General features: G+C 40.2%; 1 protein-coding gene across 6 annotated transcripts in view; it reads right to left on the reverse strand.

The window, feature by feature from the left end:
- The window catches only part of si:zfos-2326c3.2 (mitogen-activated protein kinase kinase kinase kinase 4), an 80,087-nt gene that overhangs the window by 55,992 nt on the left and 9,151 nt on the right, over positions 1–14,944 (reverse strand). For all 6 annotated transcript variants that reach the window (XR_010165088.1, XM_063875788.1, XM_063875786.1 and 3 more), the window contains exons 3-5: positions 7,285–7,341; positions 1,039–1,164; positions 798–908 (exon numbers count right to left, since the gene is read on the reverse strand). Coding sequence is in view for 5 of the 6 variants with exons in the window: in XM_063875788.1 (XP_063731858.1) it covers positions 798–908; positions 1,039–1,164; positions 7,285–7,341 (294 nt within the window). In the remaining variant the exon portion in view is untranslated. The remainder of the gene's footprint in view (positions 1–797; positions 909–1,038; positions 1,165–7,284; positions 7,342–14,944) is intronic.

Below are 14,944 nucleotides of genomic sequence, written 5' to 3' on the forward strand. Positions count from 1 at the left end.
AAAATGAGGGAACTACCTTTATTTTACAATATAAGATGTATTTAGTTTTATATAATTTATTTTCAAATTACACAGAATACATGAATATTCGTTTTTAGATAGAATCGGAGGATGAAACCCTCTTTATTAGTCACATACATGCACACAGCAGAGCACACACAGTGAAATTGGTCCTCTGCATTTAACCCATCCTAGTACTAGGAGCAGTGGGCAGCTATTGTGCAGCGCCCGGGGAGCAATGGGGAGGGGGATTGGAGGTGTCCGGTGCCTTGCTCAAGGGCACCACAGCAGGGCCTAGGAGGTGAACTGGGACCTCTCCAAGTAGCAGTCCACTTTCCATATTTCAAGTCTGTTCGGGGACTTGAACCGGCGACCCTACGATTCTCAGTCCAAGCCCCCTACTTACTGAGCCACTGCTGGACTAGCTGGATTTTATTATATTCATATTATTTGTTTTATATATTGATTTGAAACCTATTGAAAAATATTTTTAGGTAGGCTTTGTTCCTTTTTTTCTTTATATTCCCTTTAATATTTTTTTACTTTTATTAGTTTATTTTTATTTTTCTCATGTCATGTGTTGTGTCACACAAAGGAGGGGTGGGATGCAGATGTTTGCATGGTGGGTATTATGTAGATGCCTGAATTCCCATTAAACAATTGAATATATATGTATACTGCAGCGAGTCTCACTGTGTGTGTGTGTGTGTGTGTGTGTGTGTGTGTGTGTGTGTGTGTGTGTGTGTGTGTGTGCGTGTGTGTTTTGTGTGAGTGTGTGTTTTTAACATCATCCTTACCCTGAGCACCTCTCTGCAGATGTAAGCTATCCAGTCTTCCTTCAGACAGTTCCCTTTGGTCTTCTTCACCAAGTCTGTGACGGAGCCGGCTCCACAGTACTCCATCACCAACTACATGAAGCAGCCAGCACAACTGTGATTATTACGAGCAAGATCTTATTATATATTCATAATAATAAACCAAATAGTAAGAGTCATTTATTTTGTATTTAAACTCAATAGCTATGAGTAGTTTACAAACCCAGAGTTGGTGGTCCTGTCCAGCAGGACTTTTCTTAATGAAAGCTCCATAATAGGTAGCGATGTTTCTGTGGTGGGAATAACTCTTCAACATGTTGATCTCCAGTTTGATCTCCTCTTCTTCTTCCTAAACAAACCAACAGATAAAGAGATCAAACCACATATATTGTACAGAATATTTGGGTGATTAGAAAACATCAATGTCTGAACGTTTGATGGACAATAAACGTAATAACGTTTGGTACAACCCTTTCCCAGACGAAAGGTTTAATGGGGTAGCTGGGACTGTTTGAATGGGGTTGTATTTGTACTTGTAGTAACTGTATTAACTACACTACAGTAAATGATGGCCAGCATGCCTCTAGTTTGGAGAAACAGGGGGAAAAAAGCATGAAATATATGAAATAGTACTTCTTTCAAAATCAGTCTTTCTATGCTCTCTTTGAAGCCACCACTCCATTGACAAAAAGCATAATTTTTATTTACAAAACACTGGAGATGTTGGTCTACTGCTGTCTTGATCATCAGGTTTGTTTCTGTTATGGCGAGTCTGTTATTCTCAGGGAAATGGAGAACATTGGTGAACATGACACTAACATAAACCAAAGACAGACGATGAGTCACACCAACAGACAGATTCAGGCAGCAGCAGATCAACAACTCCTGTGTACTGCAGAGTCTTGTGACTCGGCAAGGGATTCAAGTATTCTAAAAAAGTGCGGACACTAACACTGCTTTTGATTTTTGAGGTGGCTAAAATATGTTATGCTGTGGCTCTTGCTCACAGCAGATACATTGCTTGGTTTCTGTTTTGTTACTCCTGTTTGTTTCTCCAATCTGGGGGTGTGCTGACCGACTACTTTAGATAATACAAAGCCACTTCTGCTTTGAATGTTACTAATCTAGATCCCTATCCTCACTTCCTGCTTTTTTACATTAAATTACATTAAACTTTACATTAGAAACATGTATTATCCCACTAACGTTGAAGTACAGTAAAGTCCATAAATATTTGGACAGAGACAGTTTTAATAATTTTGGTTCTGTACATTACCACAATGAATTTTAAATGAAACAATTCAGATGCAGTTGAAGTGCAGACTTTCAGCTTTAATTCAGTGGGTTGAACAAAAAGATTGCATAAAAATGTGAGGAACTAAAGCCTTTTTTAAACACAATCCCTTCATTTCAGGGGCTCAAAAGTAATTGGACAAATTAAATAACTGAAAATAAAATGTTCATTTCTAATACTTGGTTGAAAACCCTTTGACTGCCTGAAGTCTTGAACTGATAGACATCACCAGACGCTGGGTTTCCTCCTTTTTAATGCTCTGCCAGGTCTTTACGGCAGCGGTTTTCAGTTGCTGTTTGTTTGTGGGCCTTTCTGTCTGAAGTTTACTCTTTAACAAGTGAAATGCATGCTCAATGGGGTTGAGATCAGGTGACTGACTTGGTCATTCAAGAATATGCCACTTCTTTGCTTTAATAAACTCCTGGGTTACTTTGGCTGCATGTTTTGGGTCATTGTCCATTTGAAATGCTGCCCAATCAATTTGGCTGGATTTGAGCAGACAGTATGTCTCTGAACACCTCAGAATTCATCCGGCTGCTTCTGTCCTGAGTCACATCATCAATGAACACTAGTGACCCAGTGCCACTGGCAGCCATGCATGCCCAAGCCATCACACTGCCTCCGCCGTGTTTTACAGATGATATGGTATGCTTTGGATCATAAGCTGTACCACACCTTCTCCATACCTTTTTCTTGCCATCATTGTGGTAGAGGTTGATCTTGGTTTCATCTGTCCAAAGAATGTTCTTCCAGAACTGTGCTGGCTTTTTGAGATGTTTTTCAGCAAAGTCCAATCTAGCCTTTCTATTCTTGAGGCTTATGAGTGGCTTGCACCGTGCAGTGAACCCTCTGTGTTTACTTTCATGCAGTCCTCTCTGTATGGTAGACTTGGACATTGATACGCCTACCTCCTGGAGAGTGTTTTACACTTGGTTGGCTGTTGTGAAGGGGATTCTCTTCACCATGGAAATGATTCTGCGATCCTCCACCACTGTTGTCTTCGTCTTTTTGCGTTGCTCAGTTCACCAGTGCTTTCTTTCTCTCTCAGAATGTACCAAACTGTAGATTTTGTCACTCCTAATATTGAAGCAATTTCTCGGATGGGTTTTTTTTCTGTTTTCGCAGCTTAAGGATGGCTTGATTCACCTGTATGGAGAACTCCTTTGACCGCATGTTGTCTTCAAAGCAAAATCTTCCAAATGCAAGCACCACACCTCAGATCAACTCCAGGCCTTTTATCTGCTTAATTGATGACATAACGAAGGAATTGCCCACACCTGCCCATGAAATAGCCTTTGAGTCAATTGTCCAATTACTTTTGATCTCTTTTAAAAGAGGGTGGCACATGTTAAGGAGTTGAAACTCCTAAACCCTTCATCCAATTTTAATGTGGATACCCTCAAATGAAAGCTGAGAGTCTGCACTTTATGTCCATGTCCATTGTATAACTATAATTGGAATATCTTTCAGTAAACAGGTAAAAAAACAAAACTTGTGTCAGTGTCCAAATATATATGGACCTAACTGTATATCTTCAAAGGTCCAAGGTGGCACAAAATGTTTCCTTTTTCTTTTCATATAGTACCAACAAGGTACACATCCAGACAAAAAGCATCTTCTTTCAGTGGCCTCAGATAGTTGACCTTATTTCAACTACAGCTATGTCTCGACAAAACAACCGGGGTTGGGACGCAAGGAACAGGAATGGTGCGACCTTTTTTATTTTTTAAGCTATAAATCCCGGAAATGATTTGTGACTTCTCCAATTCACTGAACAACTAAATCTATCCAGGAATGCAGAGGTGGAGGAGAACAGGAGCGGCGGAGGAGCTGGATGTGGCTGTTAATCAGACAAGAGGAAACAACAGAGAGCTTCTCCCAGTCTCTGACCTCCTTTAAATCTCCACAGGACAGGAGCAGAGCAGTTTGAACTTTCACCTTCTTCTAAAACACAAAAGCCTTCTGCCTGTCTGTGTGTGTGTGTGTATGTGTGTGTATGTGTGTGTGTGTGTGTGTGTGTGTGTGTGTGTGTGTGTGTGTGTGTGTGTGTGTGTGTGTGTGTGTGTCCCATCTCTCTTTCTCTATTTGTGTGTGTATGTATGTGTGTGAGAAGGGAGATAATAGCCGAGCATTTCCTGCTAAATTGTTTGTCTGCAAGAGAAGACCCAAAATCTCATCAACAGGAAGGAAACCAGTGTCCAGTTCTGCAAAAAGCAGATCTGGGCCAAAGTATGAAGCATCAAGATATTATACTACTGTAGAACCTGTTTGTCTGAAAACAAAAAGTACTTAAACTACTTTCTTAAACACGTCTTATTATGTTACTCAATTAATTGCTGGAACATTACCACAAATTCCTACATCCTAACGTCACAACTTGACATCATTCAATTACGATAGCTCTGTTCAACAACAATCCAACACCCTGAGAAATTCTGACCTGTATAACTATAGTGTATAACTTATTATAAGCAAAATGAATCCTACCAATTAAAAAGCGGGGAAGTTACAATTAAAGTAAAGCTAGATCCTGTGTGAGACTGAACTCAAGCTAATTGCTAACATCGGCAAGCTAAAACCCATGAATGGCTTTACACATTTCCAAGGAAATCCATCTAATCATAGCGAGGATTATCAGTCCGGAATAAAGTGGTGAATTGACCAGCGGACCAACCTCCCAGAAAACAGCACCTTAAAGTACCTTAACAAGACTAAAATGTCCACATTATGTTGAGTGTACAGCAAATCTCTTCGCATCATTTTTGAATGACAATCCTCCATTAAACTGCTTTGCTACGTTATGGCAGCGAGCCTCACACCACCTTCTTCAACAAGTTTTTATTAGCCTTCATTTAACCCCATTCTGCGGGCACTGGTGCTCTACATCTGTAAACCAACAGCAACATTCAATAATACCTCCACAAGTCTCCTGTTTGTACCCCGGTACAGCTGTAGGACCACAACACAGAGCACATAAAGGCATATCAATCCCTCTTTCGAGCCAAACGTAGAGTGGAAGGTGTTAAGGTAATCCATAACTCTAAGGCGCACATATCCACTGAAATTCAAAATACAGAATCAAAAAGATTTCTTATTTCCTCCTCAAATTCATTTACAATATGATGAGCTTTATTAACATTGTATATCAGCAGAACTGTGTGGCTTTAAAAGTAAGCAGAACTTTAATATCAACGACATTCCCCAAGCATCTAATAAAATGGACTATTTCTGGGTCAAAACAGTAATATTGGTGGGACTGTAACTGTAGGAAAGTAGAACCTTTTTCCTATAATTACATTTTGTCAGGCAAGCAACATCTTAAAGTAGGTTTTTGTTTGCACCTTATTGTAAAAGTCCCATTGCTTCAATTACCTGCACGAGTACAGAGGGAATTGAATTGGGATAGGACGAAAGAAAGTCACACAAAAACAACTCATTGAGTACATTATGAGCTTTACAATGTTTAAACTGGTGCAAACACCTGCAAACCTGTTTGTGTTATTGTTTCATGTGTCTTTCATAGGCACAAAGTACCTTGAGAGAAAAGGACTTACACAACAATACAACAGAAGAAGCTTTAACAACAACTCTCTCTGCTGCTTGCTGTCTTAAAACGGACTATTACAGTCAATCCTGTTGGATAATGACACTTTGGAGCCCCTTCTTATTTCATTTCTAACCCTCTCTCCTTCTCTTTTATTCTGACAAGTTTTGGCTCTATTGATTCCCCATCCTTAGTTGTGCCTGCCTTGAAAACATTATACTACTGAGCCAGCAGAGCCTACAAAAACATAATTACTGTATTTTGACGATACAGGAAATTAATCTGTGCCTTGACTATTTTCAATCACTACTTCTCAACCCATTCAAACTTTTAAAACCAATTGAAATCAGCAGGAGAGCTTGATTTGTCTCTCTTGTCTTGTCTCAAGCAACAAATAACACACATAGTGAATTCATTTTCCTTTTAGCAGGCTTATATTGTGCTGCAAAGGGACGACAAAGGATATTTGATTTAGACTAAGGGCAGATCTTTAGAAGAAAAATAAATTAAAGGAGTACTGAAGCGATTTTTTATTGAACATCCATAGAGGTTGGGCACTCACAAAGGACATATTTAAAAAGGAGTGGTCAGAATTATTGCGGCAGAGGCTGAGATATGCTGACGTTTAGTCCCTCAGTGAGCGAGACTCTAAAAAACACTGGATTTTATATTTCCCACGATTCAACTTCATAGGCTCTTTTATTAGACCCACGTAATTCAACCTCTGTAATTCCAGTTCATGATGCAGGCTTTATACCTTTTCAGACTTGAGCCCAATCCATAATCAGGGATTTTTTGACTGGTCTGCAGCAAAACAGGGACGAGCTCTTCAAAGGCGAAAATCTGTCAATGACTGACTCCCTGAGTGAGTGATGTAGTTTCCCTATTGGCTGTCACCTTATGGAATGAATCAGTAGGACAGTGTTTTCGGGGATGATGTCTTTTCCTTTGGAATAAATAGTCTGATCCCCTTCTTCAATACATATGCGGTTGCCGTTCCTACTTAGCGGCTTGTGCTAAGAAGCCTCATTTTTTAAATGTAGTAAGTAGCTCTAAAATATCGTAATTGTTGCGGCCACTGTTTAAGTTGACATTTTCCCTTATACGTGTTTTATAAAAAATGTTCCTTGTTAATAAATGCAGCTCATCAACAACTTAAGTAAACTTCCCTTGTTTTCCAGACTTCTGAAGTGTTCATAATGTCATAGAATGAAGCCTGGGTCTGGTTTGTTAGATTACGTTATGCAAACCTGTCGCTCCATGGCGTGATGGCCTTTGAATGAAATTGGATAATCACGCTTCAGATGAAGAAATGAAACATTACAAATAAAAAAAACAATTATTTGCCCCAATAGTTTAACATCTCATATATACTGCCCCAGAACACTTATTACATTATAGACAGTACCTCTGACTATCCCTTTAACCATTTGGCCTTAATTGACCAAACACGGTGCACTCATAAGCTATTTTTCAACTTAGATCACATACAATTAACATTGACAGCATGCTGAAGGTTCTGGCAATGTTGAAATGTTCCCAATGATGAGTAAGAGAAAAAAAGGACTGTATAGTTGGTGAAGATGGAGAGAAAAACAGTGAGTGTGTAATTTATTGTGATGTTCATTTACCTCTGTGACTTCCATGACTTTGATAGCTGCCAGTTGGCCGGTCTTGACATGACGACCCTGGAAAAATATACAACAGATAAAGTTAGGGTGACAACAGAAGAAAAATGCAACACTTTAAATACAAAGCTTGGATTACAGATTCATCCCGACATTTTTAAAGTCCTCACAACAATTTGATCAACACCATAGATCAAACTGAGATAAGATACAGTGGGGCAAAAAAGTATTTAGTCAGCCACCAATTGTGCAAGTTCTCCCATTTAAAAAGATGAGAGAGGCCTGTAATTTTCATCATAGGTATACCTCAACTATGAGAGACAGAATGAGAAAAAAAAATCCAGGAAATCACATTGTAGGATTTTTAATGAATTAATTGGTAAATTCCTCGGTAAAATAAGTATTTGGTCACCTACAAACAAGCACGATTTCTGGCTCTCACAGACCTGTAACTTCTTCTTTAAGAGGCTCCTCTGTCCTCCACTCGTTACCTGTATTAATGGCACCTTTTTGAACTCGTTATCAGTATAAAAGACACCTGTCCACAACCTCAAACAGTCATACTCCAAACTCCACTATGGCCAAGACCAAAGAGCTGTCAAAGGAGACCAGAGACAAAATTGTAGACCTGCACCAGGCTGGGAAAACTGAATCTGCAATAGGTAAGCAGCTTGGTGTGAAGAAATCAACTGTGGGAGCAATTATTAGAAAATGGAAGACATACAAGACCACTGCTAATCTCCCTCGATCTGGGGCTCCACGCAAGATCTCACCCCGTGGGGTCAAAATGATCACAAGAACGGTGAGCAAAAATCCCAGAACCACACGGGGGGACCTAGTGAATGACCTGCAGAGAGCTGGGACCAAAGTAACAGAGGCTACCATCAGTAACACACTACGCCGCCAGGGACTTAAATCCTGCAGTTCCAGACGTACTGGCTTAAGCAGCGGGACACATGTCCAGGCCCGTCTGAAGTTTGCTAGAGGGCATTTGGATGATCCAGAAGAGGATTGGGAGAATGTCATATGGTCAGATGAAACCAAAATAGAACTTTTTGGTAAAAACTCAACTCGTCGTGTTTGGAGGAGAAAGAATGCAGAGTTGCATCCAAAGAACACCATACCTACTGTGAAGCATGGGGGTGGAAACATCATGCTTTGGGGCTGTTTTTCTGCAAAGGGACCAGGACGACTGATCCGTGTAAAGGAAAGAATGAATGGGGCCATGTATCGTGAGATTTTGAGTGAAAACCTCCTTCCATCAGCAAGGGCACTGAAGATGAAGCGTGGCTGGGTCTTTCAGCATGACAATGATCCCAAACACACCGCCAGGGCAACGAAGGAGTGGCTTCGTAAGAAGCATTTCAAGGTCCTGGAGTGGCCTAGCCAGTCTCCAGATCTCAACCCCATAGAAAATCTTTGGAGGGAGTTGAAAGTCCGTGTTGCCCAGCGACAGCCCCAAAACATCATTGCTTTAGAGGAGATCTGCATGGAGGAATGGGCCAAAATACCAGCAACAGTGTGTGAAAACCTTGTGAAGACTTACAGAAATCGTTTGACCTCTGTCATTGCCAACAAAGGGTATATAACAAAGTATTGAGATGAACTTTTGTTGTTGACCAAATACTTATTTTCCACAATCATTTGAAAATAAATTCTTTAAAAATCCTACAGTGTGATTTCCTGGATTTGTTTTTCTCATTCTGTCTCTCATAGTTGAGGTATACCTATGATAAAAATTACAGGCCTCTCTCATCTTTTTAAATGGGAGAACTTGCACAATTGGTGGCTGACTAAATACTTTTTTGCCCCACTGTATGTGTCAGTAAGCAACACCACTAAACAGAACTGCAACGACTAGTCAATCCAACAGCAATTGGCAACTATTTTATGCGAAAAAGGAAGATTACATAGTTTTTTTCATCAGAGAGTGAATGTCTTTGGATTTTTAACTGACAAAACAAGACATCTGAAAACGTGTTGTTTTTTTCACAATCTTTTGACATTTCATTGAACGAGTAATTGAGGTAAATAATTGGCGGTACTCTTTAATGAAAATAATCATTAGTTGCAGCCCTACCCCCAAATCTTCCAAGTAAACAATTCAATCTATCAATCTATCAAAGGCCGTAGTGTGCATTAAAATTAGAAAATTAGATTGAGGGAGATGACGAGGGCCTCTCTGCTAAAATCTGAATGAAGTGGATTATACAGTGCCCGGCCAAAAAAAAGGTCACCACCTGGATTTAACTAAGCAAATAGGTAAGAGCCTACCTTTGGATAATTACTGCATTGGTGATTATGTTTCAGCTGGCAACAAGTTATTGAACCCTAACTGATGCAGTGAGTAGCTTCTCATGTGTTAAACAGTCATGTTGAACGACATATCCTGTGGTCGTGGAAAAGATGTTAATCTGTTTCAGAAGGGTCAATTATTGGCATGCATCAAGCAGAGAAAACATCTAAAGAGATTCCTGAAACTACTAAAATCGGGTTAAGAACTGTCCAACGTATTATTAAAAACTGGAGGGACAGTGGGGAAGCATCATCTTCAAGGAAGGAATTGTATATATGTGGTCGGAAAAAAATCTTGAATGATCGTGATCGGCGATCACTTAAACGTTTGGTGGAATCAAATCGTAGAAAAAAACAGGAGAAGTCACGGCTATGTTTAATAGTGAAAGTAAGAGCATTTCCCCACGCACAATGAGAAGGGAACTCAAGGGATTGGGACTAAACAGCTGTGTAGCCGTAAGAAAACCACTTCTCAGTGAGGCTAATCGAATAAAACGGCTTCAATTTGCTAGGGAGCATAAAGACTCTGGAGCAAGGGAAGAAGGTCATGTGGTCTGATGAGTCCAGATTCACCCTGTTCCAGAGTGATGGGCGCATCAGGGTAAGAAGAGAGGCGGCTGAAGTGATGCCACCATCATGCCTAGTGCCTACTGTAAAAGCCTGTGGGGGCAGTGCTATGATCTGGGGTTGCTGCAGTTGGTCTGGTCTAGGTTCAGCAACGTTATGTGCCCAAAGAATGAGGTCAGCTGACTACCTGAATATACTGAATGACCAGGTTATTCCATCAATGGATTTCTTCTTCCCTGATGGCACGGGCATGTTCCAAGATGACAATGCCAGGATCCATCGGGCTCAAATTGTGAAAGAGTGGTTCAGGGAGCATGAGACATCATTTTCACACATGGATTGGCCACTACAGAGTCCAGACCTGAACCTGATTGAGAATCTTTGGGATGTGCTGGAGAAGACTTTGCGCAGTGGTCCCAATCTTCGGTCATCAATACAAGATCTTGGCGAAATATTAATGCAAGACAGAAATAAATGTTGGGACTTTGCAGAAGTTTGTGGAAACGACGCCACAGCGAATGCGTGCCATAATCAAAGCTAAAGGCGGTCCACGAATATTAGAGTGTGTGACCTTTTTTTTGACCAGGCAGTGTATATAAGTATTCTTGTCCTAAGATATTACGAAAATCAGCAAACAAGGATTGCTCCATAAACAGATATTGACCAGAGCACCAAAAAAAACTCATGGCATTATTCTTCACAAATGTATATCTATCAAATCACATCAAAAGTGCTGCTTTGCAAAAAAAATGTGTTCATCAAAATGTAAAACATCATAACTCAGAAACACCAAACACCGGTAGCCTGGACTGAACACTTTGATTGTGATATAATTTTAAGCTCTGGACAAGGCTACGTCTACATCATTTCATATTTCTCATGAGAGGCTCAGTCAAAAAGAACAAGACAGCAGGCGAGATGAGAGGTAGAAGCAAGGAGCGCCGGAGCTGTAAAGTGCAGTCAGGTGAGAAGGGGAAAATTGAAAAGCTTGTCATGAGTCAGAAAGCTGACAAGATACAAGAAGTAGCTACTCTATAAGCCTTTAAGCTGTGATGTATGACAGGGCTCTGAGCGTGTGTGTGTGTATGAAAGAGACTGAGGGGCATGACAAATCCTACAATACTCAATAATATTTGCAAATAATCAGTTGAGACAAAGATGATGGAGTGCTTGAAAGCAAACTACATTCTTAATATTTGTCTATTTGTTTTGTATTTGCTCTGCAGCTAAAGTCTATCTATCTGACTAACTGTTTCCAAAGCAAAGTTACTGCATTACCCATCAGGGTGACTACATCAAGTATTTCACATCAGAGAAGTGTTCAGGAAATACCAAGAATAAGTCTCGAGTCAGCAGCAGGATGTAGCGCAATTCAACATCTCTGGGTAAGAATTTGATACCACGGTAAAAAACTAAAAGAAAACCAAGATTCCATGTCATTCAACACACTCCTTTATTTGTGTTTGTGACTGGTTTTAGTTGGAAGTTTAACAGGTCATAATAGAGTGGTGCAGTGATGACTTGTTTTTGTTGGCAAACCCGTAAGTTAGCCTCACAAAAGACAAGTGGATGTTTCCATTGGGTTATATCGCAGAAAATATGATTTGTTGCAAACCGGGTTTTAAGTTTTCTTCAGCAGGAAAATCTCAAGAAAGAAAACCTAACGCTATGGCTATAAAATAACTACGTCTAGGTCAGATGATCTAGGTCGTGGACTTTAGGAATTTTGGTAATTACGAAAGTATTTTTTGTGTTGAGCAAAACATGCAAACTGCGTTAGCTTGTATTAACCCGAAACCTTATTTCAAGCTTCTAACCAAAATCTATTTCATGTGGCGAATGAGCCTTGGAGAGGTCAAGCATGAGCATAGCTCTCTATACTGTAGTGCATTTTGTTTCATCACTGCATGAGCTAGAGTTGGGTGATTGGACAAACTAGATTGCCAGTTGTCTCTGTGGGCATTTTGGCATTTTATTTAGCTCATTTTGTAGTTTCACGCATCTAACTTATTAAACCAAGTGTTATCTTTTTGGCCAAGCTGTAGCTGATGATTGTTTGAAAAGCTTTATAAGAATAACCAAGATGGATGTAATTAGTTTCATTTTGTTTCTGTTGAGTTTGAATGAAGCCTGTTTTACGATGAGTTGACATTAAGCTAGTCTTCATTTGGAGGAAGAAATTCTAATACATTTACACTGATTAATATACTGTAGTAACTTTGTAAATGTAAAACATATTGGGCATCCAATTTTGTATAACCAGTGGAATGTTATGACATGCCTTCACATTAAACTTTATTGAAAGTGTTGCTGAAGCAGCAGTCGTGGAACAGTGTCCTTGTCAGTAAACCGCCTAAGTGATATTCTTTCCAAATATATTCCGCTTTATATATTGGATGTGAGATGTACAGTGTCAGGCTCACTGGCATACTCTGGCCTTGATTCTGTCCCCAAGCGGAGGACGTTGTCTCCATAATTGCAAAGAATTGTGGCACACAGACCGCCACTGGCCTGACTGTGATAAATAAGGAAATGGCCTTCCTGTCCCTTCAGACTCCATGCTGTCTGCGCTGCCTGCCACCACGACTTACAAATGTGAAATGTTCCACTCTAAACCGAGCTTCTTATTAACAATATGCAGCACTGACACACACACACACACACACACACACACACACACACACACACACACACACACACACACACACACACACACACACACACACACACACACACACACACACACACACACACACACACACACACACACACACACACACACACACACACACACACACACACAGCTATCTGCTATCCACCAGAATTAATTGGAGAGAGCTTGTTCACTCTCTGACATTGATGTCCAATGAATCACACACATAGGCTTATGCACATACACACACATTATGATGCTGTAGTTGCTGAGTCCATCACATACACAAATAAATCCTGAAAAAAGTATCCTCTCTATTTCTGTTGCTGGTGTTCAGACACACACACACACACACACACACACACACACACACACACACACACACACACACACACACACACACACACACACACACACACACACACACACACACACACACACACACACACACACACACACACACACACACACACACACACACACACACACACACACACACACACACAAAGTGGCAGAATGAGCGTGCTCTACAAATAATGTCAGTGAAAAGGTTAATATAACCATACGTATGCTAATTAAATACAAAGGACATTTATAATGCAGACAGCAACAGGACAAATGTGAGAACAACTTTTACTCTGTCTACATTCCAACTTTCTGTCTCACCCCTCTTTTTGTCTGACTCTCTCCCATTTCCATCTCCTGTCTATACTGTATAGTGGTGAAGGAATGAGTCCTAAGCACGAAAATCAGTCAGCATTTTAGCACTTCCGAGTTCCGTCGTCATTTAGTTGACGTTTTTTGACCTAGTATTTGGTAAGATGCATGAAATTACAAGCCATTTAAATGTTTAGGTTTTGTAATACAACATTAACAACGGAAGTTAACACCCAACACGTGAATCTCTTAAGCTTTTACGCGTCCTAAAAACAGCTTTTGCTAACAAGTGACTAAATGACACCACTCAATGTCATCAGGGCAAACATTAGCCGTATTTAGCTTTGCGATGCAGACGTGACGTCATCCCACCTTGATGTAGTTTGTTTATAGTCAAACGTTAGCTTTATACTTCTGCTGATTGCTTTCACACTGCTATTATAAAAGTGCTGTTAATATGTAGAGATTCTCCTGCTGAGCACAAGATGTAAGTAGCATAAACGTGCGATTGCCTCAGATCTTCTTTTACGCAATATTCCAAAATCCCTAATCCAATGTTATAGACCCGTTGTCTTTCTTTGTCTCCTTCAGATCACAGTATTGGATAGCCTCTTTGTTTGGATGGACTGCACCAATGATCTGCTTTCCTCTCCATCGGCATGTAAAACGATATTTTTTACAGGCTTTACGTCTGTATCTGTTTGTGTGTGTGTGTGTGTGTGTGTGTGTGTGTGTGTGTGTGTGTGTGTGTGTGTGTGTGTGTGTGTGTGTGTGTGTGTGTGTGTGTGTGTGTGTGTGTGTCCAAAGAAACAACCCATTTTCTCCCACTCCATTCACACGGCCCCTACATTGGCTGGCACTACGGGGTCAAAGAGCTGGACTGGTTTGACATTATGCTGAGTATAATGCTGCTAAAAACCCAATGTGCTACTCTAATTGGAAAGGAACTGAGAAAACAGCGGGCCCCCTCCCACTCTGTTTTAGTGTAGGCACATGTGTGTACTAACGTCGTCACCAGACTTGGCTCAGAAAGGCCCCATCTTTTTTATTTATCACTAAAGGTATTTTAATTAAGGATTTGAGGTGGGTTTATTTATAATATCGACAATTACAACATCACACACACACACACACACACACACACACACACACACACACACACACACACACACACACACACACACACACACACACACACACACACACACACACACACACACACACACACACACACACACACACACACACACACACACACACACAGCCTAATGAAGAAAAAAAAAAACTTAATTTGTAGTACAGAGATTTTATAGATAGTATGATACAATCTTCATTTTCTGACAGTGTAGACGAATAAAGGAGATGGCACAATTTCGGCCTATTTATCATAGAAATATATGTTTGGATATATGATGGCCAATAACATATAGCAATTTGAAAATATTTTCTACACCACTTGTTGCTTTAACTCTTCATATTTCTCCAGTCTAA

The sequence above is a fragment of the Eleginops maclovinus genome, chromosome 23 (genome assembly GCF_036324505.1).
Source record: "Eleginops maclovinus isolate JMC-PN-2008 ecotype Puerto Natales chromosome 23, JC_Emac_rtc_rv5, whole genome shotgun sequence".
Taxonomy (NCBI): Eukaryota; Metazoa; Chordata; class Actinopteri; order Perciformes; family Eleginopidae; genus Eleginops; species Eleginops maclovinus.